The sequence below is a fragment of the Channa argus genome, chromosome 17 (assembly GCF_033026475.1).
Source record: "Channa argus isolate prfri chromosome 17, Channa argus male v1.0, whole genome shotgun sequence".
In the NCBI taxonomy this organism is placed as follows: domain Eukaryota; kingdom Metazoa; phylum Chordata; class Actinopteri; order Anabantiformes; family Channidae; genus Channa; species Channa argus.
Window position 1 is genome coordinate 22,216,092 of NC_090213.1, and position 26,911 is coordinate 22,243,002.

The following is a 26,911-nucleotide window of genomic DNA, read 5'->3' on the forward strand; positions in this document are numbered from 1 at the left end:
CTTTATAACTGAACTGTTCCTCTAGGAAAAACCTCACATAGCCAATACACTCTTGCTGTCTACACCAATAGCCAAAATCTTAAAGCATGACTGTATTCATAACCATGCAAAAGAAGCATCGTAAGCAATAATTCATAACATGTGGTTATGACTATTATCACAAATAGACTCTCTCCCTTTCCCCTGCTTTTTCTCCCTGTCTTTTAACAAATTCTCTTCATCTTGTGGTAATTCAGTTAAATGTTTTGTCACTTAACATTAGCATAAAAATAGACTCTGCAGTTTTACTAACCTTTAAACCTCAAACTTGTATAAAACCTAGCTTTGATGTATATTTGAAGCTCTTGTAATGTTCTCCTGTCAAGGTCTTCTGTTGCTTCTCCAACTGGAGAATTTCTCTGTTTATCTAAATGTTCCCAGCTCCTAATATTTTCCCATAACAGTGCTGAATAGAAACACGTGCAGTAGAATTGTCTTTGCTGACATTGTGGAAATGTGTTAATGGAAACTTGACTAGTGTTTGTGGGATTAGGTCAAAATAGGCAACAGTGTTTTTGTTCGTGGTAATGAAGAACCATGTGACTGATGGCAAAAAGCTACATCATAACAGGTTTTTGCTTTATAGAACAATTCCTGTCAGTAGACTAAAGGGCCATAGTGGGAGTAAAGAGCACAGCTGTTCTAGCCATGTGCCCCAATGGCCATAGCAGACCCTTATGCTGAAGTGCATTATGATCTACTAAGGAGTGTGAGGTAAAGAATTGCTTACTGGGCTTATAAAAATGATTTCTACCCTTATGGTTGCTGAACAACAGAATAGTGGCTAAAGAAAAAATACAGGAACAGCTTCATAACTATTTTTTCTCCTTAATATGTTGCTCATTTGTACATTGTATCTGTGCTGAAAAATAATCTAGGTGGCATCATAACCTTTAGAATTTGAATATTTAATGACAGGTGCAAAGCAAACACTAAATAACACGTCAGACTGAGATTGGTTTATGATAGATTTATTCCTCTGTGCTGGACACATTATCAGAGATTTTAGTGCCATTTTTAGCGGCCACCTCATTTAGAAAGTATTAAAAATCTGATTCTTATAAACGTCGTGGCAGATGAATTACCATGCATTTCATAATCGTCTTTTTCGTTCTAAAGTTTGATACAGCAGTACATGCTTGATAGACTTCTTTTCTTAAAATGAATCAACAAGAAGGCAAAAAGGAAGGAAGCAAATAAAAATTAAAAAAAGACCACCTGAGTAGCTGAACTGATGAAAGAGTTTGAGATGAACTCAGATTTGGATGGACCCAAAAAGAGGAAGGAAGACAGAGGATATCATAGAAAGACACTAATGGCTGTGTGAGTGTGCAGGCTGAGAGGTCTTTAAGAAGCCTCTCCTCCTTCTTCCTCTGAGGTTTTTTTCATTTGGAGAGATTTAGCAAACACCCTTTTCAAAGCAGCTACACTTCGATTGATGTGCCACCGTCTCCCACAGAAGCAAAGAGGCAAAAGACTGTAAGAACTGTAATATAAGTACAGTTCAACAATTACCAATACTATAAGGCAGGCTTGTTGGGCCCCATTAATGGGATGATAATGCATTAGCATGAGTTCTTTTTATTCCACAAATGTCTTGTAACTGGTGGGTTTTTAGTTGGTGAGGAAAAATCAAATAAAAGTAGTTCATTAAAAACACCCATCAAACAAGCATAAACATGCAGAAAAACGGTAATGTCAGATCTGCCCCAAGTGTCCCATCCATCCTAAGTGTACATTTTTAGTATTTGTAGCTGCAGGCCTAAACAAACCCCAAACTGCCTATCAACGTCCACATCTTACCCTCTACTTTACAGACTCACTGCTATTATATGTTTTCGACATTGACTTTACTGTACAAGTCAAACTACAGCTATGCTTCAGTGTGTTCACAGAGAATGTCTTGCATAGTTTGCAGTGTATTAATGTGTTTCTTCTGTTCTTGTTTCTCTCATTCTCTTTCAGTGAAGGGGATTGGTGGGATGCTCGCTCACTCACCACCGGTGGCAGTGGCTACATTCCCAGTAATTATGTGGCTCCAGTGGATTCCATCCAGGCTGAGGAGTAAGTTGTGTGTGCATGTGTGTGTGTGTGTGCGTGCGTGCATGTGTGTGCGTGCTTGTTTGTGAACACTCTTCAAAGACCCACAGTACACAGTTTCTGTACCTGCTCACCTGCATGTGTGAGGTTTGTGAGTCAACAAGCTTCCTTAATTCTTAATACATCCATGATGTTACCTCTTTTCACCTTGAATTCATACAGAAATTATCTATTAAAACTGGTCTTCAGCTACATAACCCTACGCACAGCAAGCTGTTATACACTGTGTTTTCTGACATCTGTTTACTATGACCAACATTTTTCCCAAGCTGACCCTTGTCCACCACATCATCAAAACCATCAGGTGCCTGCTATGCCTGTTACTACGGTTACTTCTGTACAATTTCAGATTTAAACACTGTGAGTAAACATCATTATAGGCATATGTGCTTTTGTCTTGACTGACCATATGCCAGGCTATAGTAAAACAATAGCTCTAAACCCTCACTAGCAGTCTCTAGAGGCTGAAGTGTTCATTACAACAATTCTGAGATTGCATTCAATTTCTGACATATTAATTAGGTCAATGTTGTCATAAGGATGGGGATAAAGACATAATCATGTAATGTCCTGAAAGTAAGTTGTTCAGAGGCTAGCAAGAACAAAGGTCCCAACACATATAGGAGTTTTTGTAGAGCTGAGGCTGCTCCACTCCTCTGCCTCCTTTGAGGGCAAGAAGCAGGTGAGAACTCAGCTCTGTTGTTGCAGTTGAGTAAGGCCAATATAGCAACAAACAGCTGTTTGTTGCTATATTGGCGAACAGCTTCATCTTTATATTTTTCCATTCACAGTGTAAACCAAAATACTTCCATCCGCTGCGTCTAAGATCTTTAAGTGCTGTTAGTGTGATCCCCATGGCAAAGTCAACAGGGCAACAACCAGTCAAGATAGTGAATTTCAAAAATCCCCTTTGGCGGGAGCACAAGGCAAAACTACATCAGATAGCTTTTTGATGGCCTCAAATACTTTATATTCTACGTTCATACGGGTGTTACATACAGAAAATTCAGTTATTTACTATGTTACCACCTTGAACAAATTTTTGAATAAATAGTGAGAGTCCTAAAGATAAAACAGTTAGAGAGAGTCCAGAGAGAGTCCAGTTAGAGAACTGGATAGTTCTTTAACTATCTTTAAACAGTATTTGTTTAAAGACCTTATTGCCACAGTGATGCATGAATGACTTAATTGGGTTGATCATTGTCATCATTTTTCCTCCAATATTTTCTCCCTATAACTTCACCAAGTAAAAATAGAAACCTTATCACTGATTACTAATCAGTGACACTAGTGCAACTGACCTATATTATACACTAGTTCTCGGAGTAACCTTAGCTAACATTCCAGACCATAGAAGTACAATGAACAGGCTTTACACATGCTCAGAGCAGAGTCCAAATGGCTGCAGTGCACCATGTTTTGATAAAGCTGCTGTCGGTGTTAACATGTTTCATCCTGTAATTGCAGCTGGTACTTTGGTAAACTGGGTCGTAAGGATGCAGAGAGGCAGCTGCTGTCCACTGGCAACCCTCGGGGCACCTATCTCATCCGGGAAAGTGAAACTACTAAGGGTAAAACCACAGACGCACCAACACTGTCTCTGGCTGTAGGTGTATGATTATGCCGTGACTGATAATAACAAGATTTTTGTTTCCTGAGTTCAAGTATTTCTACTTGCTATTGAGTCCTGGTGGAATTGTTTCTATAGTAGCAAGTATTGAAAAGTATCATGTAAAATGAGCACTGAATGCTTTGTCATATTTTTCATCTGCTTTTACTGTAATTCATCATTTTATCAGTTTTATTATGTAGTTAAAGCAGACAAGTTTTGGGTGTTCAATCCCTCATCCCATCAACCCTTAATCTTTGTGTCCCAGGTGCTTTCTCCTTGTCCATACGAGACTGGGACGATGTGAAAGGTGACCATGTAAAGCATTATAAGATCCGCAAGCTGGACAGTGGTGGCTACTACATTACCACCAGGGCTCAGTTTGATACACTGCAGCAGCTGGTTCAGCACTACTCAGGTATTAAAACCTTTTCACCTTTCACTGATGTTTATACTGATTGCATGTAATTATGTGTGCATTCAATTAAAGGGTTTTGTTTTTTGGTTCATTTTAGGTTGTATCCTGGTTAGTCTTCTGAGTTATTCTTGTGAATTTTAGAACTTAAGCTAGGTAATTATAGAATACAGTTCATTTTAGAACATAATCTGGACAGTAGCAGAAGCTGGTGAGAGGGAAATTGAAACAAATACAGGCATATAAAATAGTAAGCAGACAGCTTTACATTTCAGTGGCATTGAACGTTTGAAAACTTTAAAGCTCAGACGGGTGACATTTGCACAAGCTCTAATAGGAATATCTTTTCCATCCCATGTCCATTTTTCTCAATTGATCCAGAATGCATTAAGGAGACACTGTATCATACTGTTCCAGTGTATAATTGCATTTTGTCTGACAGCTTTCGCATACAGGAATAAAAGCTGTCATTTACCATGAGACACAAAGAGAAAGAGAAAAAATGCTACTGGCAGTCAGAGTAGCTGTATTTGCAACCTTATGAGTCTATATTTATTTCTGTAGAATCACATAATTTTTTTATGCAAGAAACAAAAATCCTAGTTGTAGTGATTACAGCTTGCTGTGAGCTGGATGGCATTTGTTCCTCCTGAGCATATGTGTTCTAAGGAGAGTACCACTGCATCTTCTGACACACATATTTGATAATCACATCTACAAGCTGAGAAATCAATAATTTTTTAAATTTTACTAATAAATGTAGTTTCTAGATCATAGGGTTGGAGGTTCGTGCCCCGCTCTTCTCGACCATATGTTGAAGTGCCTCTGGGCAAGACACTGAATCTCTAACAGCCCGTTCCCATTCCCAGCCATGCAGTGCCGGTCCGTAGGCCGGTAGAAATTGGGGAGGGTTGCGTGAGGAACGGCGTCCGGCGTAAAAACTGTGCCAAATCAACATGCTGACAAATGATCCGCTGCGGCGACCCTGAACTCACAGGATTAGCCAAAAGGGCAAAAAATACAATTTGGATAGTAACAGAGTATACTTTAGTAGTAGTAACAATTTCAATTTCTTCGTATTTTTTGTTCTGTTTTTTGTTTGTTTTATTTTTTATTTTTTCTCTGTCTGCCTCTCAATCTGAAAAAGATATAGATAAAGATATTCCTGTCACGCTCTAATTAGCACATTGGTATGTCAATGTTTAAGCTGTAAAATCAACACCATGGATTTTCTGTATGTGTTCGTGTCATGGAACATTAACTGTCTCTACATTTTATGACCACTCTAGATGATGAATGGAGGCAACAACACACCTTTGCAAATAACCTTATTTCTTCACAGGGCTTGTGCTTTCATGGCTTCTTGCTTTCTTCTGGTTTTAAAGAGCAAATTCAGCTTCATATGCAGTTAAAAATGTTTTGTAAAAAAATTTGGGTAATTTGATTATGAAATGGTAGAGTGTTCTATCTTGTTTAATATATCACCGAAAACAAAAACTGAAATTCCAAACTTTTATCATATATTTATTGAACACTTTTGGAAGGGACTGAACTTGTCCAGTCTTCACTATGTTACAGCTTGTTTGCTCATTATTGTTAGAGTTGGATCAGTGCTTATTTTTAAACTACCACCTGGCAGCACCAAAATCAGATATAAAGACAACTCAGTCCCTAACTGATTGTCCAGCAAATTTTAGTCGAGCAAATTGATTGAATGGTTTTGCCACAGACTGTAGCAGCAACGCTAAGATCAAGCACTGACAGACTTGTCCTTTAAAATTGCATAAGCTTTCACTGGGGACTAATGTGTTGAACCTATTTTCCCTGATCAAAGCATTATCACCCACACTCATCATTTGTAGGGACTCTAGGACACACTATCTGTTTTGATGCTTGCTGTGTGGATACAGCCTACATATTGACAGGTTTTATGATAGCCAGCAGGGTGAACATAGAACAGTATTGATGTCTGAGTGGAGCAGCAGGCGGGAAGCCCAGATGGGCTTTGATGGTCAAGTTACAGGTTGAACACTCCCACAGGTGAGGCACAGGCTTTTATCTTGTCTTTACTGCTCTGTAAAAACACCCTTAGGCCCTGTCGCTGGCAGCAGGAAAGACAGGGCGGTCACTTTGTCCCTGTTGCATTGGTGGGGGAGGTCTCTCTAGATATCAGCATGAAAGTACCAACGGAAACTCTGGCCTAATTCACTGGTTTAATCAATGATGAACAAACACCATGACTTGCTCCTGCATTAAAAAGAGTTGTTGATTTCATGATACAGACAACGTGGTGTTATCAGATACAGTGACAGGCACATATAGCTAGTAGAGAGGATCAAATGGAAGCAGCTGGAATAGCACTCAGCTGACTAAACAACCATGGTTTTTCATTCCTGTGATGCATATGTCCCTGCACCTTATCTTTATGTGTAACCACAACTGATGATGTACTTTTCTTCTATGACAGACTAACAGCTGGATCTCTTTACGTAAATTAATGCCATTATCGTAAAGTGTTTGCAAGTCATACTTGCCATTAAAGTCAGGCTATAACATAGCCAGTACTTTTTTTTCTGATATGCAAAGAAGTATTGACACCAACAGAGGGCTTTATGAAGTAGAGAAAATGGGACCTAAAATAGTTAGGCATCTATAACTAGAACTTTACCTAAACATTTCTAAACATCACAGTTCATTGTTCATGAAAAGCAGGTGCTTAGCTTTGTGATTTGAATGTAATGATACAACACTAAAGTTAAGGTTGAACTCCAAAAAAGCTCGATCCCCGACTTCCCACAATGCAGCTATGGTGTTTTGTCAGAACTTCCCTATCTGAAAACATTTAGTTCACAGCATTTTTGTAACAATTTGTATTTTCTGAGCCCACCTGATGACATCATTAGGTAAAGGTCCTTCATAGCAAGTTTCACAGGCCATTTTACAGGTTAAGTACTGCTTTCCTAACATAGTTAGTTGATGCTCATGTGTAACATTGAGTTCCCATTTAGGACTCAGAGGTACCTCTGTCTTACTGGGTCATGTTCATAAATCCCAAGTAGCATTGTATGTGTATTTGGACTGCACATCCAGACAGCACAGTGGTTGATTTGATGGCAAGTAAGGATCAGGGAGAGCACTTTGAAATGATTATTGCTGGATACTTTTACCTGGAGGCTGCCTGTAATCCATCTGGGAACGAGATAAAAAGGAACTGATTTTCAGCTTTCATGTTGACTCTGCCCCCGTTTGTCCTTTATTGTAGTTGTGTTGCTTTGAACCTTTCCTATCTCTCCTGCTTGATGCTATGCTAACTTAAGATGCATCTCTCTCTCTCTCTCTCTCCGCTCTTATTTACCTTATCACCGCTGTGGTACGTGCAGACCGTGCTGCCGGCCTCTGCTGTCGCTTGGTGGTTCCCTGCCACAAAGGGATGCCCCGCCTCGCTGACCTGTCCGTCAAAACCAAAGACGTGTGGGAGATCCCACGGGAGTCGCTGCAGCTCATCAAGCGTCTTGGGAATGGGCAGTTTGGGGAGGTCTGGATGGGTACGGATCCAGTCGCCTCCAAAGGATGAGGTCACAAGGATAGGGCCACACTGAGCCAGCAGAGACACCAGACTGACTCCAAAACACAAGCACACAATCTGGCCTAGGAGGGGATCAAATGAGAAATTCTGATAATTCTCAGTTTGGGGAAGTTGCAAGGAAAATACTTCTGGTTTCTGAGCCTTTCTTCCTAAGATCCTCTGGAAAATAACTTCCAGTGTGTCAGGAGACTCTGCTCTCACAGTCTAAAGATGGCTTCTTTCCATGTCCCTCTGTGCATGTCCCCCTCCCCAGTAGTTAACCCTGTGTGCCTTGCCTTCCCTCCCCCTGTAGAGAGTGCAGATGGTTTGTGCTTTAATTTAACGGGCGTGTGTGTGAACTACATCCCTGACACTCTGGGCTTGAGTCATGATGCCTGGGAGATCAGCAGAGACACACTTGAGTTGGAAGTAAAACTGGGGACGGGATGTTTTGCTGATGTGTTTTACGGTAAGAAGTCAGTTACTACTCATGAATCCAATTACTGTCTTTCCCATAGTTCACAGAGTATAGCACTCTAGTCTGGTGAATGTTAAATCTATAGAACACACTATGGTGAAAGACCAATTACAGAGAAAAGCTTCCTGTCTTTTGCTTGTTAGCTACAGTAACATTTACATTGGATTTCCATGAGCCTGCTTGCTCAGCTGTCAGTCAAACACTTACAGCCCAGTAAGGGCTGGTTTATGTGGTGTCAAAATGCTGATATCTGTGCACATCTGTTCAACTGGCCAGTCTTAGTGAGACGTAGCTGGTAACAGGTTGTTGGTTTGAGAACATTACAGAAATGATCGAACATAGCACAGACTTTACCTGCAAAAAGTCATTGTAAAACTTTTTTAATTATGAAGTGAAACTTAAAAGAAGGGGTAATTTAAACTAGATCTTAAAATTGAATAAATAGTAGTAAATAAATATTTGGATTAAATAATGTTTTACATTGATTAGTTATAATAATTAAATCATTTCTGAAACAAATTTCATAATGTCTTGTTTATGCCTGATGTTTATGACTTCCGTACTGTAAAACATCCTATCACCTCACACCCCCTGCAGGTGACCACCACCTGCTCACTCCCAGAACATCTGCACAGCTGTATTAGTAAAGAAGAGTACTTTGATTTATGACCTTATTCTTAAATTAAACCCTCTAACCCACCAAACCCATGTTAGCTGATGGACTGTCTCCTCTTCGTCTCCTGGTCACTACTAATATTCCTGCATCCGTTACTGTCACAGAATTAGATAAATGGAGTAATGTGTTATTGACATGATTATACTGTTCCATATCTTTTAACACATACACTGACGCAGTAGCCAGAGGCAGAACACACTGGTGACACAGTGCTGAATCTCTCTTCTTGCTTTTAACAGCAATTACAAGTTAAAGTCCACTCCAGAATATCACACCCATTATCCTTCACAACTTCCATGCATGAGAATTGTAGACAGTTTTTATGTAGTCTCCTGATCTCATTGTGTGCTTCTGTTACCTCATTGTCATAGCAAGACCAGACTTTCTTGCCCTTGTTTTTTTTTGTTTGTTTGTTCGTTTGTTTTTTGACTCGAGTCATGTTAGACACCAAGGTTGTCAAGTCGGCCTTTAAAATAACATGATTTAAATATGAATATATGTTAACTGTGTACTGATGCCAGCGTTTGTGTATGTGCATGTGCCAGGTACGTGGAATGGCACCACTAAAGTGGCGGTGAAGACTCTGAAGCCCGGTACCATGTCCCCCGAGTCTTTCCTGGAGGAGGCTCAGATCATGAAGAAACTCCGTCATGACAAGCTGGTGCAGCTCTATGCGGTGGTGTCTGAGGAGCCCATTTACATTGTGACGGAGTACATGGGCAAAGGTTGATAAGCACACATAGAAATATTTATACAGATACAAACACACTAACATGGCATGTTTGTATAGTAGTTCTTTGAAAAAGTCCTTATGGTTTTTTTTTCACAGTTATGCAGTTTTAGAAATACAGTGCATTCAAATGGCAATTTATTTTAGCAACCAGAACTGTAGAAACTTATGTCAAAAAGTTAAATTGAAATTCCCAAATTATAAAGCCATACATTTCCTTCAGGCTACAGCACCCATTGGATCCAATAATACAGGTTGAGTTCTGCAGCACTCTAAATTGAAGAACTCAGCCCAGGAATGTTATAGGTCTCTATTAAAGTCTTTAAATGTCTTCAATACATGTGAAAGAAAAAAGCCTTGACAGTATTAAATTGTCTTAAATTAAGGTTGAATGGGTTTTAAATATTTTCCAGATGAATTTCTCTAATCTGTCAGAATGAAGAAGAACAGATATTATTTCAGTAGGCACTGCATTACAACTAAACTTTGCTAACCAGTCTATAGCTAGTTAGTTTATGGAAAAGAATAAATGCACAACTTTAACAACATGTTTAATAGTTTAAGAATAACAATAACTCATCCTGGTTAAAGCCGGTGTCCGAAAATGCTTAAAAAGCAAACTGCGCTGTATTTTGAAGGTGTTTCTGGCTTGAGCCAGGGGAGATCAAGGCTGTGCAATCACCAGTTATTAAATTATTGTCATTTTAGTTAACTGTTAATTTCAAACAAAAATTGTGTTTTTTCACTTTTGTTGTAAATTTCCTTCACTGGTCCTAATGTTTACTTTAAGTGGTAATATAAGGGTAATAAATGGTCTGAAATTGCAATTGTTTATAGCTGTAAACAACCTGTGAACCTGACTGCAAAAACAAAAGTTTTGCTGTGTTATCATCAATGACAGTAAACCCACAGACCACTAAAAAAACACTGCTCCTTGTGTTTGTTTGATTTATATTGAGGATTTTAAGTGAAGATGGCTTAGTTAGATTATACTTAGTAAAAAGCAGCAGGTCCCTGTTTCTTCATGGTGCCTTCAATATCAGTGTCTTCTGTCATCAGACACTTTTCATGCTGAACACAAGCAGCTCAGCAGTACTAACATACAGTTCGTAAAGGCAAAGCACTGGTATTTAATACTATGGCACTGTGCAAAAGCATGTAGCTTTTGCACAAAGCTTTGTAAAATGTATTTCATTTAAGTGTTTTTGTTCTATTCCTGTCAGAACAACTGTTGTGGTTTGGTCTTAAACAGACTGAAGGTAATTAAGACCATAAAAACAATTCTCCAAAACACTGGAATTTAGAAACCCCACAAGAAAGAGCTATGCATGCACATTAAACACTAGAATGGAAACATTGATGTGCATTGCTGTGTCACAGTCTGCCACATCTAGGTCAGCCCATTAGGTTGGAGATTAAGGAGAATGTGTTTTCAAAAAATTTCAGAGTACTTCTGGTGATAATTCCAATCACTTCATCTTGGATTTGACCTCTGTCATTACTTTGGGTGATATATAGGTAGAAGTGAAGAAGCAAATTACAAACCTAATGTCTCAATGACATTCAGCTGTCAGATTACGAGTCAGAATTCCAATGAGTTTTTATAGAGGGCAGAGGGGCATCACTGATTGGCTGCTGGATGTTGATTATGAAGCAGGAACATGTGTCTTTAGTGTAAGTTTATGAACTAATATGTGACATCTGAAAATGTCTACCGTAGGAAGCCTGCTGGATTTCTTGAAGGATGGAGAAGGACGAGGGTTAAAGCTGCCTAACCTGGTGGACATGGCAGCACAGGTATACCATCACCAGAGATAGATTCCTGTTGTTGTTCTTATGTATTTGTTTATATTATATTTCCCATAATTTGTAAGAAGCTCCCTTTTTTCTATTTATTTCCTGTGTTGATGATGAGACTGTTTGCATTTAAAGCATTTTTTTTACTGTTCAGCTAATAGAATCAGTGCTTGACTAGAGTTAGGTAACACTCACTGGTTCTGCATCTAACATTTATTTTCATTAGTGATGAAACTCATTTTTTAACTATTTTCTCACTAGTATGTATGGAAATGTTAGAAAATAGTTCAAATGTCCATTATCATTTTCCAAAGTGCAAAGTGTGATAAATATTCATCATTCTTGTTTTCTATGATCAACTGTTTACCATTTAGCATAGTAGAAAATCTTGTATTGTACTGTAATCGATTATCACAGTAGTTGTCAATTAACTTTCTGTTAAATAACCCATCAGTTAATTGACTTGTCTTAGCTTAACTTGCCACTGTTATTCAGACTGTTTCCTCTCAAACAGAAAAGCCTTGACATTTTGTGGTGTTTTTCTGTTTTTCAATCACTTCATCAACTTCCCATCAATCCAACTCAACAATTCCTGCACTGATATATTGCATAAAAAACCTAAGCATTACCCTTCTGACAGGCTTTTATTTTGAATCTCCACTTATTGTATTTTAACAACAGAAAATGAAGGAATAATTAGTTACAGAAACATTTGTTAAAAAATAATCTGCATATCAGAGTTTTTTTGTTCATTTATAAAATGTGGTTTAACGTCGGTCTCAGATACTCTGCAATACAAAAATGTATTGAAAGTTCCACATAAAGAACTGTGGAAACTATTTAGAAATAAACCCTCCATATATATCCATGTATCAGCAAATAAGGCCCAGAGAATTGTTTCAGTATTGTTCTATGTTGTGTTCCAGGTAGCAGCAGGCATGGCCTATATCGAGAGGATGAACTACATCCACAGAGACCTGCGCTCCGCCAACATCCTGGTGGGAGACAATCTGGTGTGCAAGATTGCTGACTTTGGCCTTGCAAGACTTATTGAAGACAACGAATACACTGCTCGGCAAGGTGAGGGGCTTTCCACTTCTTTTCTCTCTTTCTCACTCACAAAAACAATATGTTGAATGCACATTCCCACTCACACACATTTGCATGCTGTATTAGATCATGGAGGAAATTATGTCAGCTTTTAGCTGTAGTTCACACATTTTGTTACATGAAAGAAAAGACAACGTGACAGAAAGTTAAAAGTTATGTGAAATAGCATGAAGATGCACTGGGACAATAAGTTGTTCTCGCTGGCCTCCTACAGGTGCAAAGTTCCCCATCAAATGGACTGCCCCGGAGGCTGCGCTCTACGGAAAGTTCACCATCAAGTCCGATGTGTGGTCGTTTGGCATCTTACTGACAGAGCTAGTCACCAAGGGTCGGGTGCCTTATCCAGGTAAGAAAGGGTGAGGGTTATTGCTGCAACTCACACAGCTGTTACTATGACAACGGGCGCCCCCTCCCAACTTCATGGGAGATAACCTGGTGTTTCTAGTAGGCACTGCATTGTTAAACTAAGGCACTGCTAGCCAGTCAATAGCTGGTTGGTTTATGGAAATGAGAAAATACAAGTTTTATGATTAATGGACAATACGTATAATTTGGCTGGTGATGGTTAATGAGGATATCTGGAAAGCTACAGTGATGAAATGTCACATCATCTCCTGATGAGATTCATCCATTCATAATCTTTAACTGCTGTTCAGAGTTGCGGGGGGCTGGAGCCTCATAGCTGCCAGGTAGATTTGAACCAGGGAGCTTCTAGCTGTGAGGTTGCAGCGAATTAGCAAATGCTAATAAAAACAACAGAATAAATATGTATAGACCATGTAGCAATGGGAAAAGTGAATATTAAGACCATTTGTGTCATAATACTAATATGATATAATCCTAAAAAAATTTACTTTACAAACAGGTAAGTAAAAAGGTCCCTGAGCATCACCTGATTATTATAAAGAGGAGGTGTGGGATGTATCATAAATGATGGGTTACAGCTAAAGTAGCTGATCAGAGTCTGATCCTTTCTTTACTGATCTCTAACATGTTTTGTCTCTCCATACTGGTTTTTCTGAAGCTTCTTCCTCAGAATGTAACCACACTGTAAGAACACAGTTACAAAATGCTCAACCCTTAAAAATGTATTTGAACCTTCAGCACAGGTTCATATATAAAAAACAAAAGTTCCACTAAGCTAAGTAGAAGCAAAGATAAGTTACAGAATCCAAATGATTCTTTGTAGAAAGTTGAAGTTGGACTAGAGATTTTCGAGTTAGGTTTCACCTCATTAACAAATCAGAGAATTTCAACAATTTTAGTTTATTTTAAAGCATCACCCCTCCAATGGATCAACAGCTTTTGGCTTGTCCCTTCAGGGGTTGCCACAGCGGATCATGTTATGTACATTGATTTGGCATGCATTTTTTTACACCGGATGCCCTTCCAGCCGCAACCCTCATATTTTATCTGGGCTCGGGACCGGCCAGGGCCACACCTGGTGGAGTGGGATTCGATCCTGCAGCCTTCCCATCCCAATCCAATGCTTTAACCATTGAGCTGCCAGGCACCCCTCCATCACGCCACAATAACATATGCTGTATCTACTAAAACATGATGCTGACATTTAGGCCTGAATTAAATGCAAGGAAATGTAAGTGTGTGAACACGTTTTTGTTGTTGTTGTTGTTTGTTTTGTTTTGTTTTTTGAAAAATGTTGGCTGTGTTTTGTCTCCATGGGGAGGTCACAATCATTAGTTAAGGAGCCTCAGGGTGCTCCAGCTCATACCCTGCGTGTTTGTTTTTTTTTTTAAGGGATGAACAACCGCGAGGTGCTGGAGCAGGTGGAGCGAGGCTACAGAATGCCGTGCCCCCAAGATTGCCCTATCTCGCTGCACGAGCTGATGCTGCAGTGCTGGAAGAAAGATGCAGAGGAGCGGCCCACCTTTGAGTACCTGCAGGCCTTCTTGGAGGACTACTTTACAGCCACTGAGCCTCAGTACCAGCCTGGGGACAACCTCTAAAACCCCTCCATAACCCTTTCTGGGACTGTGACCAGACTGGCCAAATCAGTGCTGTTAAAAAAAACTGTGGCGCCTTCCCAGTCCAGCATTTGCTTTAGGGATGTGTACAGCTCAGCTTCCTCAGCTCATCCTGAGCCCAACACCGACCCCCAAATCCAAATCCCTCAGCCTCCAACATCCCCCCTAGTGTCTGAACTTTGCTTATGTGATAAATTAGGGAAGCTGAGGGATGGAGGGTGGACGGAGACAACAGGGATTGTGACGTTGCAATGAGATACATGTATTCAGTGTAAATAGGAAAGGCTCATTTTAGTTTGTTTGCTTCTGTTTAAGAATTTATTTTCTCCTGCAAAAGATAATAATAATGACAAAAATGATAAAGGCAAAGGAAGATGACCACCTGGGTTGCCACAGTTAATCTGTATGTGTATTATACTGTAGCTCCAGTATTCTTTTCTAGAGATTGAATTGAAAGCCTCAATATTTTTGTCATGTTTCATCACGTACAAAGACTTTCACCCTCAGATTATTGCTTTCTTCTTGACTTTTCAGTTAATAGTACTGCAGAGGCTTCAAGCATGACACAGTCCTCCGTCATCCTCTTTCTTTTTATTTTTGTCCTTTCTCACACACTTCCAAAGCTGCCTCATACATGTTAGACTTCTACTGTATGGAATGAGTTTCATATTTGTACTGTAGATCACAGCCGAACGTGTGAGGATTTGGAACATATTTCCCTCCTCACTTGCAATTCAGAGAAGAACTATGTGAAATAATTCTGCCTTTGTACCATGAGCATTGTTTTTATTTAGCTGGAAGAAAGACCATGTCGGTTTCTTTTGAGAAGAGCATGTATGTCTTTATTTGCGCCGCCATTCCGAGGCCTCTCTTCATCATCAAAATTTTCAGAGGGAGTCTGTGGATATTATTTCCTCATCTACACATCCTCCACCTGCATCTGAATCTGGATCGCCTCCCTTCCCCACTCTCCTTTTGTGTTTACCTAACAATGTTATATTTTATCAGCATTTCAGTCTTTGGCTTTTAAACATTTAGGTGATGATTTGAGAGTCAAATATACTGTGATGTTCAGGGGAAATCTGAATCTGCAGTTCACATTATTTCTAAGGTCTGATTTCACAAGGAAGTGCACAGAATTGAATACAGATGGTGTCATGGCCAATGGAAACCCTTCATTTTTCAGTTGTACAGTTAAATCTTTTCACTAACTTTCCTTCTTTATATTGTTTATGTCCATTTTTAACATAACTTGTTTTGTTAATTCAGCTATTTGGCCAATTCAGAAACAAAAGAACAATAAATATTTTACATTCTTTCCAAGACACCTGTCTTTCACATGCCACTGTTTGGATGTATGTGTAAAATATGACTTGTGTGCGTGTGTCAATCAATTCAATTCAACTTTATTTATATTGCACCAATTCACAACAAAGTCATCTCAGGGCACTTTACATAATAAAGTCAAGATTATAAAGATGTATAGAGAGAACCCAACAATTCCCCCTTGACAAAGCCCTAAGCAACAATGGAGAGAAAAAACTCCCTACCTCCAGCAGAACCAGGCTCAGGGTGGGCGGCCATCTGCCTTGACCAGTTGGGGTGAGTGGAAAGTGAAGAGAGAAAAGAAAAAGAGCAACAAAAGCAACAACAAAACATCGAGCAGGTTGGTAGGACCAGTAACTGCACACTGGAAAACACACAGCTTCAAAGCCTGGGGACACCTGCAGAAAGGGACAGAGAAGGGGAAAGACAACTACGGGAGAAAACACACAGAGTTAATGCCAGACAGTACTGAGAATTGTTGGGTGAGAGGAAAGGAGAGAAGGATAGGAGGAGGGCAGTCTAAGCCTAAGGAAATTCTGGGAACTACAAGTAGGCCTGCATTCTGAGATCGAAGTGGTCTACTGGGATGATATGGTGCTATGAGGTCTTCTATATATGATGGAGCCTGACCATTCAGAGCTTTATATGTAAGAGGCAGGGTTTTAAATTCTATTCTAGATTTAATGGGAAGGCAATGCAGAGAAGCTAGTGAAGGTGAAATATGATCTCTCTTGCTAGTTCCAGTCAGCACCCTTGCTGCAGCATTTTGCATTAATTGCAGGCTCTTTAGGGAGTTACTGGGGCATCCTGAAAGTAGGGAATTACAGTAGTCCAACCTAGAAGTAACATGGACTAGTTTTTTGGCATCACTTTGAGACAGGATGCTCCTAATTTTGGCAATGTTCCGTAGGTGGAAGAAGGCTGTTCTAGAAATTTGTTTTATATGTGAGGTAAAGGACAAATCCTGGTCAAAAATAACTCCAAGGTTCCTTGCAGTAGTACTGGAGGCCAGACTTATGCCATCTAGAGTAATGATAAGGTTGGACATCATATTTCTGAGATTTTTGGGCCCAAATACTATGACTTCAGTTTTAGTTTATAGGTAAAAATTGTGGGACATCCAGGCCTTTATGTGTTGAAGCCTAATTAACAGATTTTTTTTCATCTGGTTCCATACATAGATATAGCTGGTTATCATCAGCATAGCAGTGGAAATTTATGGAGTGTTTTCTAATAATGTTGCCTAAAGGAGACATATAAAAAGTTAAAAGTATTGGTCCTAACACAGAGCCTTGTGGAACTCCATAGCTAACCTTTGTGTGCATGGAGGATTCATCATTAACATGAACAAATTGAAACGTATCGGATAGATAAGATTTAAACCAACCTTGTTCCTTTAATGCCAATTTCATGTTCCAGTCTCTGTAATAAAATGTTGTGATTAATGGTATAGAATGCAGCACTAAGATCTAAAAGAACAAGTATAGAGATGAGTCCATTATCTGAGGCCAAGAGAACATCATTGGTGACTTTTACCAGTGCTGTTTCTGTACTATGATGAACTCTAAATCCTGACTGAATGTCTTCATACAAATTATTCCTATGAAGGTGATCACATAATTGTTTTGCAACTACTTTTTCAAGGATTTTAGAAATAAAGGGGAGATTAGATATTGGTCTGTAATTGGCTAAAACACCTGGGTCAAGACAGGGTTTTTTTAAGTAGGGGTTTAATTACAGCTACCTTATAGGCCTGTGGTACATAGCCTGTTTCTAAAGATAGATTGATGATATCTAATACGAACGTATCCATTAAGGGTAAAGCTTCCTTGGACAGCTTAGTTGGAATAGGGTCTAGCAGACAGGTTGTTGGTTTAGATGAGGTAATAAATGAAGTTAGCTCAGAGAGATCTATGGGTAAAAAGCAGTCTAACAGGGAGTGGGGCCTTATCAATGATTTTGCACTGTTGTACATGAAGATCTATCTGTAATATTTGGGGGGAGGATCTGGTAAATTCTTTCTGTAATAGCTATAATTGTATTCATAAAAAATATCATGAAGTCATTTCTGCTCAGAGTAAAGGGAAACCTAGGCTCAACAGAACTATGGCTCTTAGTCAGCCTGACTACAGTACTGAACAGAAACCGGGGGTTGTTCTTGTTTTTAAGATTCAAAGATTCATGGTGTTTATTGTCATATGCACAGACAGAAAGCATGTTTCCCTGCACAATGAAATTCTTACTTTGCCGTCCACAATAAATGCCATACAGTAAAGTAAAATAAAAATAGAAAAAATAAAGTAAAAATTAAGAGCAATAAAGGCAATAAAAGTGACGTAGTGCAGTTCTGAAATAATGAATGTGCAAAAGCAAAAATGTAATTCAATGTAAACAGTTACGTCCATGTAAACAGTTATGTCCATGATTGCAAACTCCTATCAGCTGTTTAGGAGTTTGATGGCAGAGGGGAAGAAAGAGTTCTTCAGTCTTGAGGTCCTGCATTTCACGCTTCTGTACCTCCGTCCTGAGGGTAGAAGTGTGATCAGTCCGTGCTGGGGGTGGGAGGGGTCTTTGAGGATGGAAGCAGCTCTCCTGTGGACTCTGCCGTGGTAGATGCTCTGCAGAGAGGGCAGTGGAGTCCTGCTGATCTTCTGTGCAGTCTTCATCACTCTCTGCAGGCGTTTACGGTCCATGGCAGTAGTGCTGCTGTACCACACAGTGAAGCAGTTGTTCAGGACACTCTCGATGACGCTGTTGTAGAAGTTGCTGAGGATCTTAGGCGACATGCCAAGCTTCCTCAGCCTCCTCAGAAAATACAGCCGCTGTTGGGCCTTCTTGACCAGCTGCGTCATGTGAGGTGTCCAAGTGAGGTCCTCACTGATGTGGACACCCAGGTATTTAAAGCTGCTCACCCTCTCCACTTCAAGCTCCCGGATGAACAGTGGCTGATGCGTTCTCCTCTCCTTTCTCATGTCCACTATCATCTCCTTCGTCTTGTCCGTGTTGAGGGTGAGGTTGTTGTCTCCACACCATAACACCAGACTGGCTTGGTGCAGACCAAGTGTGGACAGTTTGTGGGTGAGTTTGTGGGGGATGAACGTGTTGAAGGTGGAGCTGTAGTCGATAAAGAGTATCCTTAGGTATGAGTTGTTATTTTCCAGATGAGAGAGGGAATAGTGGATGGCAGCAGCGATGGCATGATTGGAGTGAATAACACTGGCCTGTAGTCATTCAGGCAGGTGGGTGGGCTCTTCTTAGGCAGGGGGACGATGGTGGTGGTCTTAAAGCAAGAAGGAAAGGTGCACTGACTGAGGGAGAGGTTGAAGATGGAGGTGAGAACATCAGCCAGCTCGTTGGCACATGCTCTGAGGGCCCGCCCAGGAATGTTGTCTGGTCCTGCTGCTTTGCGGGGGTTGACCTAACTCAGAGCTCTACCTGGGCTGTTGAAATGGCTGGTGGAGGAGAGAGGGGTTGAGTGGTCCAGGTGTGCGTGAGCCGCCTCTCTGCAGTGTAGCTGGTGGCCTCAAAGCGGGTGTAGAATGTGTTGAGGTGGTCCGGCAGACTGTCTGTTTAGGTGATGTTGGTAGTGGTGGTCCTGTAGTCTGTGATGTCCTGCAGGCCTTGCCACATCCGCCCAGAGTCAGCAGTAGAATAGAAGCTGTCCAGCTTCTCTCTGTACTGTCTCATGGCCGCTGTGATAGCTTTTCTCAGTTCGTACTTCGCAGCTTTGTACTCGGTCTCATTGCCTGATCTAAATGCAAGAGAGCGAGCACGCAGCATGTGACATACCTGACTGTTTATCCAGGGCTTCTGGTTTAGAAACTTCCTGATTGGGTGACTGTGGCACAGGAAGGTAGAGCGGTTGTCCACCAAACTCACAGTTCAATCCCCACCTCCTCCAGTCACATGTCGAAGTGTCCTTGAGCAAGACACTAAACCCCAACTTAGTTGCTCCCGGTGAGTGTTGGCCAGCTGCATGGCAGCTCCCCCATCGGTGTATGAGTGTGTGTGTGAGATTGTGAGTGTGAATGGGTGAATAAGAAGCAGTGTAAAGCGCTTTAGTGCCAACAGGTAGAAAAGTGCTATATAAATGCAGAACATTTACCATCTGTATGGTGGGCACGATGTTATTGACACAAGTGCTGGTGTACCCAGTCACATACTCAGTATAATCCTGTACGCTGACGGAAGAGTCCTCCAGAGTGGCTGCAGCTTTAAACACATCCCAGTCTGTCAGACCATAACCGTCCTGCAAGGTGCTCTCAGTCTCTGGGGTCCAGACTTTTACCTGTTTGGTGACAGGGTGTGTTTGTTTCAGTCTTTGTCTGTAAGCAGGGTACAGGAACAAAGAGATGTTGTCTGAGTGTCCGAAGTGGGGGTGGGGTGCAGCCCTGTATGCACCTCGTAGTATGTTACTGTAAACAGGATCAAGAGTGTTCTTATCACGGGTGGGAATGTCCACATGCTGGTGGTATTTGGGGAATACAGTCCGTAAACTACACTGGTTGAAGTCGCCAGCAACAATGAAAACAGCGTTAGGATGAGCCGTTTTTAACACGCTGATGACGTCATGGAGTTTGCTGAGTGCTGCCGTGGAGTTAGCTCGGGGGGATGTAAACAGTGGCCTTCTATTATGATATATATATATTATGATATGATGAATAATATGTTGTTCTGGCATCACAGAGAGCTTTTTTGTACATTTTTAAACTATATTTCCAGGGTAAATGAGATTCTTCTAACTTTCTGGAACGCCACTTCCTTTCTAGCTTTCGTGTTGCCCGTTTTAAGTTACGTATGTGAGAACTATACCATGGAGATCACCTCTTCTGGTTTACTGCCTTCTTTTTCAGAGGGTTAACACTATCGAGAATTGTACATAGTGAGGCTGCAGAATTGTCAACAAGATAATCAGCTTGTGCAGGATTAACATTAAGGAGACTACTTTCCATTGTATTAACAAATGGTGAAGCAAATGATGAAAGAATAATTTTTTTAAATTTGTTTACAGCTTTTTCACTTAAGCACCTGCTATAGTGGATTTTTTCCCGTTATTGTAAATTCAAATGTTATTAGAAAATGGTCAGACAGAAGAGAGGTTGTAAGGAAATATTGTTAAATTATCTGCTTCAATTCCATACGTAAGGACAAGGTCTAACGTGTGACTAAAGCAGTGAGTGGGTTTATTTACATTTTGGGAAAAAAACAATTAAATCTAATAATGAATTAAACGCAGTGTTGAGGCAGTTACTGTCAGCATCTACATGAATGTTAAAGTCACCCACTATAATGACTTTATCTGTACTAAGCACTAAATCTGATAAAAAAAAATCAGAAAACTCTGAATGAGGGACTGGAGGACGGTACACGATAACAAATAATAGTGGTTTTTGAGTTTTCCAGTTTGGGTGTGAAAGGCTAAGAGTAAGGCTCTCAAATGAGTTATAACTATGTTTAGGTCTAGGAATTATTGATAAGCTAGAATGGAAGATTGCTGCTACTCCTCCACCTCAGCCTGTGCTTCTAGGAACATGATAATTAATATGACTTGGGGGGTTGACTCATTTAAACAGACATATTCTTCCTGCTGCAAAGTTTCAGTGAGACAAAATAAATCGAATTGATGATCGATTATTAAGTCATTTACTAACAGAAATTTAGAAGAAAGAGATCTGATATCAAAAAGAATCAAAGATAATATTTGGCATGTTGTCATTTGGTAAGTTTTAGATTGTTAGACAGAACAAAATGATGAGAAAGATGTCACCTTGGTCCCTAGGAAAATTGCAATAATAAGTTGGTTGAGAATAATCAGCAATCATAGCCTTGATACGATCATACAATACATGAATACGAACAGAAGAAATATATTCAATGTACTGTATGAGAAAGGTTAAATAAATCTATAACATTGAAATAGCAAAAATGTAAATACATTCAAATGGTGGTAAAACAAAGCACAGTGACTGTATTAATAATCAAAAACCTGAAATGCTAGGATGTTCCAGATTTATCCTATTGTCTGTACATTAAGCCAGTAAGAGACAGAACACAAAGTAGCAGGGCCTTGAAAACTGAGTGAGATGCAGTCCATCTTAATGTGTTTGATTTAACCTGAGTTTCTCTTCTGATCCTAGCTGAGAGTGGGTGGGGACACGTGAACCTGTGCATATGTAGGTAAATAAGCTACAAGTAAGTAAAATAGTGTCAACTTGACTGCAGTAAAGACCGTACCTTTTGAGGATTTGTTTCCTATGTAGTACTTTTTCTCATTTTTCCACTTTGATTTTAATCATGTATTTTTACAATGTGGCGCTAAAGTTCCATGGTAGGAACTTCATGTAGTAAACAAAAACCACACAATGACATGACATGCCCTGTGCTGAAGCTGCTAAGTGCTGAGACTCAGAAGTGCTCACTCTGAAGTGTTAAAGTATCTCACAACACTACCTTAACTTCTCAACTCGTAAGAGCTGAAAGCACCTGCCTTAAGAAAGTCTACGTGGATTCTTGCAGCAATGAACAAGACCTTCAGCATAACACATGTCCCAGGTTGGTCAAAACGTCTCCCACCACTTCTCATGAGGAGGAATTTCCAAACTGGTATTGTATCTCCTGCCTCTGCTTGTTCTCTATTCTTTGATTTCAGGATCAATGCTGAGAGCTGCTGGACAGAGTGTGTTTATAGCCCACTGAACCAGGTTAGTTTGTCCTGTCTGCAGGAGAACAACTACTTCATTCTTGAATAGACAGTTTGTCTCTCTCTCTCTGTACTCTGGCGCACATCACATACCCTGCATGTTCATCTTTAGACACAGCGCTCTTGATTCTCTACTCAGCTCTTCTTTCCAAGCACTTCCCTCCAAAACTGCAAACAAATATTGCTCAATACTAATGGAAAAGGATGGATGGATGGAGGCGACACCATGACAGTTGCACAGTTTGCCCTCTTTTGCTTGAGCCTTTAAGTTCAAACTCTGTGTGTCTAATAACTAAAATTTAAATGTGTATGCACTTTAAAATAAATTATTTAAATAAAATATAGTAAACCCAGAGTGCTTCATTTTAAAAGGTCTACCGTTTATTAATTCATAATTCAGTTAAAACGTTTTATCTGAAATTGAGTATCTTATTTAGGAAAAACTCACTCTGGCTTTTATCTCTGGTGATGTGACTGCCTCCTCCTGAAGCTTTATAGGGGTTGGAGCTGTCTCACACATCCCAGCTCAGTCTTGTCCATCTGAAGACACTAACAGCTGTCTTGTACCTCTGTGGTCGCAGCTACTTCTGTCTGACAGTTTTCCAGCTGTAAGTTGGTCCTCTACACAGCAGGTAAGCCTGATTTTATATATTTTAATACTCAGGACTGATGAAGATAGTTGACCTGTTTCTGTCCAGATTATTGATAAACAATGTGAAATGTTGAAAGAATGAAGAGAATATTTGAAGTATTCTAAATTGTCCAAAAGTGTAGGAGGTCAGTCTATTCAGCCTGTATTATGTAGCCTCATGCTGAGCAGCTTCCTTCTCTTTAAAGACTCACAGGTGAGATCCACCCAAACCACACAGATCAGCTTTCACCCAGGTTTTACCATGAGCCAGCTCAATAGATATTAGGTTCTTTTCTTTATTTATTTACAGACAGGAGCTGTCTAAACTCTGTTTGCAAATTCATACATTTCTGGGAGCAAAGACACATTAGTTGTTTAATAGACTAAAGAGTGACACCATGCCCTCTGTACAAAGCTACTTCGAACAGTTTTTGTGTAATTCATGCTTTTCCCCCCTGACTTCACATTTTAAACCATGGTTATTATAGTTGGTATTTGTGTTTGAAATATCTTAAAAGAAGTGTAGGCTAACAATCTCCCAGTGGCCAAATCACACAAAGGAAAACTGTAATCTGTAGCACAGTACCCACCTGTATTTGTTGTACTCTTTTCATATCTGGATCAATAACAGCACTTTTTGAGCTCTCTAATGGCTTTATTGCAGGCAGTAGCATGTGAGCGATCACCAGACAGTTAATGAATCATGGACGGAGCCAGCGTCAACATCTTTGTCATCGTTCAGAAGATATACTACCCGTTTCTTTGCATCGTGGGTATTCCAGGTTTGTATCTTGCTAGTTTGCCTTGTATTTGGTTGTCCCTGCTGAATAGGTTTTATCACCCTACCAATCATTTATACAACCAAGACTATGGTTATTATTAATTAACTCTGTTGATGTTAACAAATCACATCTAGCTTACTTTTGTTTGCTCAGATAACAAACACAAAGGACAACTGTGCCTTCAGAGAATAATAAATACAGCAATTATTAATAACTAACTAAACTTCACTGCCGGCACTAACAGTATTAAGTGGCCTATCAATTTAGTTAATATATTTGCCTTTAAACCCACAGTGTCACATGGTGAGAGGCATCTCTGGGTCTTGTGCATCAATAGGAATGTGCTTAGCTTAGCAGAACAACACAATATGTCCAGCACTTCTGAATTGTACCAACGGCTTTCACCCATTATATGTTATGAATTAATCAAGAAAAATATGTGTAAAAACGTCATTTTACAAAAAAGGTCAGCCCAAAGGTCTGAACATGTCTAAATGAGAGTGATATATGACTCATCGGCCCTGTATGATTACAGTTCCATGAGCTTCCTCCCAGAATCCAAACCCATGATGTCATTAGACAAACTGGGGATTCTTTGTAGCCTGGGAGAGGAGCAGCAGTGATCCTGAATCTGATAAGTGGTTTGGATAATGGATGGATGGAAATAGAACTTTAGAAGTAGCAGTTTTCGAAGTTACAATGAGTCAAAGCTATTTTTCTCTATACTAACCTCAGCGCCAACAATTGCTGGGTAAAGTGACTTGCGCAATATGTCAAAAGTGTCCTTGTCAGAGGGACAGGTGGCCTACTGTGAGTTGGCTGTGGGTTGGCTGTGGCTGTATTACCAACTAAAATCAATATTATCACACCAAGGTAGTCGAAGAGCTTTCTTTTCTAACACTGTTTGAGCCTAAATACATAACAAATTCTGCTAAACAATCCTTAAAATGTCCATGTATGTAGCTGCTATGATAGATTCTTACTGCACTTTCTATAAACTTTCTATAAAGCACCTTGTTGTCTGTGCTGTGTTGCAAGTTCACAAGCAGTAGCTTTTATAACCTGAAATAACAGGACCCAGTGGACACTATACCACCACCCAACAACCACAACAGCAGACAAAGTTAGCTGGTGAACACTGAAGATTGTTTTTGTCCTTTTCAGGGGTTGGAGAACACCAAACGAGAGCCTAAAATAAATTCTGCTTGATTACTAGATTTTCTAGATTTAGACTGAAAGAAATATTGCTATTGTTGCTTTGCTGGGATGTTAATTGTTCACTACCAAGTCTTACTTTGATTTTACCGTATCAGATGCATTTTTCAATGTTTTTGCCGCCCCTAAATTGCCAAAAACATAAATGTAGCTTTAATTAATAATAAAGCTACATTCATTACCAACAACTTCATGTAGGATCAGTCACAAAAATGTTGAATTTTGAGCTGAGCTTCTTTGCTACTTATCTTTCTCTTCCAGCCAACCTCTTCACATTCTACATGATCTGCTTCCGTAAATGTGGGATGTCTGAGACGGCTGGCATTTACCTGAGCTGTCTGGCCATTGTGGACACCTTCTACTTGGTGTGGGTTATCCTAGTTGACCTGACGCTCACCTTCTGGCTGCTGCAGCCCTTCTGGCACTCCCACCCCTGGTGTGGCATCCTGGGATTCCTGCAGTATGGATCGCTCTACAGCTCCTGCTGGATCGTGGTGGTGTTCACCATCGAGCGTTACCTTGTCCTCCGCAGCACAGGGGCCAAGCAGCACTTCTCTCAGGCCTGGGTCACTAAACTCATCTGCCTGGCGGTCATTTTGGTGTCACATCTTGCCTCTGTACCGCTGGCCTGGATCAATATTGTCTCACCTGTTAACCTAACCGTGGGCAGGGAGAACGTGACACTGCCCAGGTGTCATTACCGTAATGAGACCTACTCCACTGTCATAGTGTGGATAACAACCTTCCTGTCAGGGGGAATCCCCATTGTGCTGGTCATCATTTTTAACTACCTCATTGGATATCATCTGTGCCGTAGCACCAACCTCTTCACAAAGGAGGAGCTTCGCATTATACATGGGAGAAACACCAGAGGCATGTTGAGGAGGACCATCCTGTTATTGGGCACTGTCTCAGTGGCCTTTGTTGTGCTAAGCCTGCCTCGCTTTGTCACGTACTGCATCCTGAGAACACAGTACAACAATGAGAACTTCAACAGGAATGACTACAGCATCCCAATCAATGTGGCTGGAGACTTAGCCAACATGCTGCAGAACCTTAACTCCACCACAAACTTCCTGCTCTATTGCATGGTCAGCAGCCGTTTTCGACGGGAGCTGCTGCAGGTGGTGACTTGTAACGCAAAGGCCCGAGAGCTGGGCTCTGTTCTCACCCACACCACTATGAAAGTCTATTCAATTGTTGATCATAAGGCCCCACAAACCAGAGGCACTGTGAATGTTGTGCTAACTAATCTCAAACAGACAGAGTAAAAAAGAAATGTCCGAATAGACAATGATCAGACTCTCCTTTCGTTTAAAAGAGGCCATGTGATGCTTTTGTGCATTTTGAGATGTAAATTAACAGTAGTGATAATAGTTGTTAATCAATACTCAAGTGTTCATACAGCGCCACAGTTCCAAAACATGAAAAATAATCAAAATGCCCTGTCTTTCAAATATTTTCAATTTTTTAAAGAAAAATAAGTACATTATGTAATTGTAAATTGTCCAATACTACTTCAGAGCCCCAGGATAAAAATGGAACAAAACAAAAAAGAAATTGTTTGTTGTTGTTATTTGTGTTCTTCTTTTTTCCGTCATTTTCCTCACATGGCTTTTACTATTAATGCTATGCTGACAATACAAAGCTCTTCCTGTCCCTTGCACTGGATGACTCCACTGTCTCATGACACATTTATTACATCTCTGCTTGGATGAGAGAAAGACTTTACTTTTTTCAGAGATGGGGCAAT

The 26,911-nt window shown here is 40.2% G+C and overlaps 2 protein-coding genes across 4 annotated transcripts in view; both read left to right on the top strand.

Moving 5' to 3' along the window:
- fynb (FYN proto-oncogene, Src family tyrosine kinase b) overlaps positions 1 to 15,829 on the top strand; it is a 70,318-nt gene extending 54,489 nt beyond the window's left edge. For 2 of the 3 annotated variants that reach the window (XM_067481823.1, XM_067481822.1), the window contains 9 exons: positions 2,005 to 2,103; positions 3,607 to 3,710; positions 4,017 to 4,166; positions 7,544 to 7,708; positions 9,428 to 9,607; positions 11,333 to 11,409; positions 12,336 to 12,489; positions 12,734 to 12,865; positions 14,278 to 15,829. In XM_067481823.1, the coding sequence (XP_067337924.1) occupies positions 2,005 to 2,103; positions 3,607 to 3,710; positions 4,017 to 4,166; positions 7,544 to 7,708; positions 9,428 to 9,607; positions 11,333 to 11,409; positions 12,336 to 12,489; positions 12,734 to 12,865; positions 14,278 to 14,486 (1,270 nt within the window). In that variant the 3' untranslated portion in view covers positions 14,487 to 15,829. Of the gene's footprint in view, positions 1 to 2,004; positions 2,104 to 3,606; positions 3,711 to 4,016; positions 4,167 to 7,543; positions 7,709 to 8,041; positions 8,198 to 9,427; positions 9,608 to 11,332; positions 11,410 to 12,335; positions 12,490 to 12,733; positions 12,866 to 14,277 lie in introns of all 3 variants that reach the window. The other variant, XM_067481824.1, reaches the window with a different exon arrangement.
- A 5,108-nt stretch (positions 15,830 to 20,937) lies between these two features.
- Positions 20,938 to 26,899, top strand: LOC137102517 (probable G-protein coupled receptor 139). Its single transcript, XM_067482129.1, has 3 exons — positions 20,938 to 23,162; positions 23,826 to 23,943; positions 25,420 to 26,899. Exons 2-3 carry the CDS (start codon positions 23,865 to 23,867, stop codon positions 26,427 to 26,429), a joined length of 1,089 nt encoding a protein of 362 aa, XP_067338230.1. The 5' UTR covers positions 20,938 to 23,162; positions 23,826 to 23,864; the 3' UTR covers positions 26,430 to 26,899.
- Positions 26,900 to 26,911: the final 12 nt, after the last annotated feature.